The sequence below is a fragment of the Primulina huaijiensis genome, chromosome 10 (genome assembly GCF_012295235.1).
Source record: "Primulina huaijiensis isolate GDHJ02 chromosome 10, ASM1229523v2, whole genome shotgun sequence".
In the NCBI taxonomy this organism is placed as follows: domain Eukaryota; kingdom Viridiplantae; phylum Streptophyta; class Magnoliopsida; order Lamiales; family Gesneriaceae; genus Primulina; species Primulina huaijiensis.
This window is the reverse complement of record NC_133315.1, coordinates 702,239-707,268: the sequence shown is the minus strand read 5'-3', so window position 1 is coordinate 707,268 and position 5,030 is coordinate 702,239. Positions and strand designations below refer to the sequence as shown.

General features: G+C 29.5%; 1 protein-coding gene across 1 annotated transcript; it reads right to left on the bottom strand.

Annotated features, from left to right (window-relative positions):
• Positions 1-2,957: 2,957 nt before the first annotated feature.
• LOC140986518 (uncharacterized) lies at positions 2,958-4,648 on the bottom strand. The gene is made up of 3 exons (XM_073454792.1): positions 4,494-4,648; positions 3,877-4,203; positions 2,958-3,300 (listed from the first exon to the last, which is right to left on the bottom strand). Exons 1-3 carry the CDS (start codon positions 4,567-4,569, stop codon positions 3,131-3,133), a joined length of 573 nt encoding a protein of 190 aa, XP_073310893.1. The 5' UTR covers positions 4,570-4,648; the 3' UTR covers positions 2,958-3,130.
• Positions 4,649-5,030: the final 382 nt, after the last annotated feature.

Below are 5,030 nucleotides of genomic sequence, written 5' to 3'. Positions count from 1 at the left end.
ATAATAATAATAATAATAATAATAATAATAATAACAATAATAAAGATAATGACAGTAATAATAATATAATAATAAATTTTTCATTCTTGTAATTTAATAATAATTTCATTTTTCTGACACGTGTCGATTTGGAATTTGCCAATTTCAAATCACACGATGAGTCATGCAGGCACGTGTAGTGCTTGGGGGAAGCAGTAGGGAATCTTGTATCGCATATACTTAGTAAGTAATACCCCCACACCAGTCGTGCATTTGGATTGATTGTGTGTGTTTACTAAAATCTCCAAAAAAATATTAAAAAATTAATATATTTTGAATGACTATAATATATTAGAAAAGAATAGTAGCTTGGAGAAATGAATAAGCCACGAAAACATAGACTATACATGCCCAAAGACTACTAATAGCTAGTTTATTTTTGTACTATATTCGTCCGATATCTTAAATTTGAGATAAAATATCATGTTAACATAAGTTGAGTAGATCTCTTGTGAGACGATCTCACGAATCTTTATCTGCGAGACGGGTTAACCCTATCGATATTCACAATAAAAAATAATACTCTTAGCATAAAAAGTAATACTTTTTTATGGATGACTCAACTAAGAGATCTGTCTCACAAAATACGACCCCTGATCGTCTCACACGAGTTTTTACCACAAAAACCTTTGATTAGGTAGGTCCATGTATTAAATAATATATAATTAAAAATATATATTACAAATTTCACTATTGTGGGTATAAAGAGACAAACGAGATGTTAATATATTTTTCTGGATTTTTCTTTGTAAAATTTCTAACCACAATAGTGGTACAAAGTCTTCGAGGAATTAATTCAAAGCATTAAGTAATTTGAATTTAAATTCAGTCATACTTTCAATAAAATATATATTTCACTTAAAATAATTTCAACAAAAAGTTAAATTCCTTGACAGATAAACTAAGCTGTGCACTCAAGCAAAAAAAAAAAAACATAGGTTTATTATATAAATATCTCTGATATTATTAAGAACAAAATTTACAAACCGCAAATTTTATTGCACTTTGTGTGGTCTTTAACAATTTATCGTTATATGTTATGTTTATGTAGATCATCGACTTGATTGGTTGATTTAAAAATATTATGGTTTGAAATTAATTATACTTTAAAGTAAATATATATAAAAAATTAAATATTAATATAATAAACTGAATATCATATCCGCATAGGAGAAACTTTAGCATTGTGAGGTCCAAAAATACGAGGCCACGTACGTTATACATTATATATAATATCATATTATATGGTCCAAAATTATATAGGCCCACGTAATACATTATATTATATTATAAATATATTCATTTATTCGAAATTCTAAAGTATATCTTACAGAAATTACAATGTTATAATATGATAAAATCAAGCTGGTGATATTTGTCATATGTCAAGGAATTTCTCTGTGAGATTTCTAATTACCGCTTAATTATCGGGTCATTCTATATTACGTAATATTCTTACATGTTTTAATATAATATGTTCGATTTAAAATTTGATAGACATACATGACACATTTACATCACATTTTTTCAGTAAATCTCACATATAAAGATAAATGTTCATTATCGTATACGTTTTTAGAGTATTGTCCTAAAGACAACATGATTTCCATCCATACGACTCTTTATTTCTATATGTAATATAGATGTGGACAATTGATTTTATCAAATTATAGATTCATGTTGTTTGAAATATGAGCCAAAGTTGCAGTGCCATCCATCAATTCAAATATTTTATATATCCTATAAATATACTAATCGTCACACGGTAATTGTTTTTCAACATTTTTCATTCCACTGATTGCACGAATTTGCAATCATCAGAGTTGAAACATGATAATGACTTTGATATTAATTATAAGATTGAACATATAGTTTTTGGTAAAACAATAAGTACTCGAGCTTACGCTAAATTTTGAACATTGGATCGGAGTTAATTAAATGCTTCCTCGTTGAACAACGTGAGCATTCTAATTAAATAATTTTTTTAGGTTGTGTTTAGTACGACAAATAGAAAAATTATTGCCATTGGTTCGATTTTGAAGGCCCAATTCTTTGCCCCAAATCAGGCGTATCAAAAGTGTAAACTCAATTATGGGCTTTGGAGAAGATGTGCAAATTAATAAGTTTTTTTTTTTTTTTTTTTATCTGTAATGTGTTCAATTTTTTTTAAAATATATATATATATATATATTATCTGTGTGTGTGCGCACGCGTGTGTGTGTGATATTTTTTGTGTTATTTTTGATTTAATAATTTTTTATATTATAATAGATATAATCATTTAAAAATCCAAAAGTTTTGATAACTATTAAAAAAATATTTTAGCAATTTTAAAAATTTCGAAAAGTAGATATATAATATAGTGCTAAGATAATGCAAAATTTACTAAAAGAAAGACTTTTTACTAAATAAAAATAGAGTACTTTTGTAATATTAGAGTAGTATTTTAAAAAATTCGTCAAGAAATTAAAATTATTTACTCTAATTGTGTCAAACTTAATAATAATAATAATAAGATAATATAGACATTGATATGATTGAATTTAAAAATATAAAAAATAAAAGAATAATTGTAATTTTAAATAAGGATTTACCTAATTAATTAAAAGTTAGTTAATATAAGGCCTCGACAATTAAATAGTAAGATATTGTTGAAAAATTATTTAAAAATGTGTTAAATATTTATGTTGAAAATGTGAATGTTGAATGTTGAAAATTAGGTAAAATTAGGTATTGAATATTGAAAATTAGTGTGTGATNATATATATATATATATATAATTAGATGAGAAAAAACTAACTATAACAGAATTATATTAAATTCACAAACTCTATTTTATGATAAAATTTAACGTGACAATTAGATCAAAAGGAACAAAAATATCTCAAATTATGCCAATCACGTTGCAAACCTCCAACTTCAACTTATTTATTATTATATATGTATTTCGTAAAAACAAGTGAAACATGCACATTACAAATCTGCGGCCTCGACCTATATACCATCGAGTGTTTCAAAATGAAGACAAACGATTTATTATATCAATATAATTTTCAACTCAAACAACGACGACGACCACGACGATAATGATCTAGAAAGGAGTCGATGCAGGAGCCAAGGCCGATAGGAAGTTATGAGAAGTAGGGTACCACGGTGCGGATGAACCTGGTCCAGCTGCGACGAATCCCGAGCTCTTGATCTCTGCCATTTCACGGCGTGCGTTTGCTCCTTGTTCTTCACATAGCTTGGGAAGATATATTCCTATTTCAAGAAAATTGTTAGTATGTGATCATTGCATTTTGCAAGTTATTAGTTTGAATACTTGATGTAAGACCGAGCGCTTGTCGATTTACCAAAAACTATAGCTCATGGTAATGGTGCAACTCAAATATTTTAAACTGCACAGCAGCTCAAGCACCACAGTTCGATTGCTCTACCAAGCTGGGACAATTATTGCATCCAACAATCTCCCTCCCAATAATTGCACTCTTTGCAATCAATGGGAATCGAACCCTTGACCTTGGCTCTGATACCAATTGTAGGACCGAGCGCTTGCCGCTTTACCAAAAGCTATATCTGGTGGTAATTGTGCAACTCAAATCTTTTAAACCGCACAACAACTCAAGCACCACGGTTCGATCGCTCTACCAAGCAGGGACAATTATTGCACTCAACACTTGTGTAATTTCAATTTTTGCTAGATGCATTAAATATAGGTCGATTAATTCAAGTATATTTATGTGTTGTTTTATGATTTTATACCATTGGATTTATAACGCAAATCACGAAGTCGAATGAATCCTCGTTAACATATGTATAATCACTTAAAATGCTTACCTTCTCCAGCAGCAAGATTGAAGTGAAGATCGACAACGTTGTGGCATTTTTGATAGCATTCATCCGAGCAAAGCTTAAGCGCGAAACGCGAGTCCAGCAAAGAGTCAGACGAGATCCCGAGCGCATTTCTGTCCAGCCCACACGCCATTATGCATTCATCTGTTTCGATCCAGTTCTTGAATTTGTAGGCCTCGATATCCGAAGTGCGGCACATGTACACCTCCTCCCCGCTTCTGCGCACGCTCTTCTCCAGCACGCACCGACGCCCCGAAGATGACACGGCAAACGCGCACCGCTCTTTTTCAAGATTCTCACACTCCACATTGCCTGACAGAGAATGGAGTTTTTTTTCATAATTCGTATTTAAAAAATCAATAAGTAATACAATAATTCATAATTTTAAGACTTTAATAATATAAAAAAAATATAAAGTTGAATCACATGCTAATTCAAATAATAACTACAATGCACCACAAAACAAATTGCAAATTTTTTTAAGAACAATTAACTTAATGTCAAAAACAGTTATCTAAAAAATCAACTATACAAGAACGCAATACATAAGTCTAAATATCGTGTATAGAATATTATTGTAAGCCAGCCAAAGAGCGACTCACCTAGAATGCCTTGCACCAAAAAGACAGATACAAGAGCAAATACAATTGAAGAGTTTGAAATTATTTGTGAGGCCATAAAAGCTACTTGAAGAAGCTCTTTAGCAAACTCAAGATAAGAAAACAATATCAATTGAATGCATGAACCTTTGGCAAGATGAAGACTTATTTATACACAATCGTGTGGAAAATACAAGGAAACTCTAATTTTCCAAGAAGTTTGGCATACCCATCGATTGATTTGACTTTTAAAGTTATAATTGACCCATTTTAAGCTACGTGTGATGACACAAATTTTTATCTAGTAAATTAATTATTAAGATCTTATATTACAAAATCTATACCAATTCCATAATTTATAGATGTATATATAAATATTAATCGATAGGCAAATTTTATCCTTGATTTTTCTTTTTTAGTCAGTACTATAGCAAATATATACACACACTTTCAAAACGTTAATTTTTTGCTAAAAATGTATAACATTAAAATATGTGCAAACTTTTATTATTCATTCCGTGCACAAAAAATTCAAGAAAA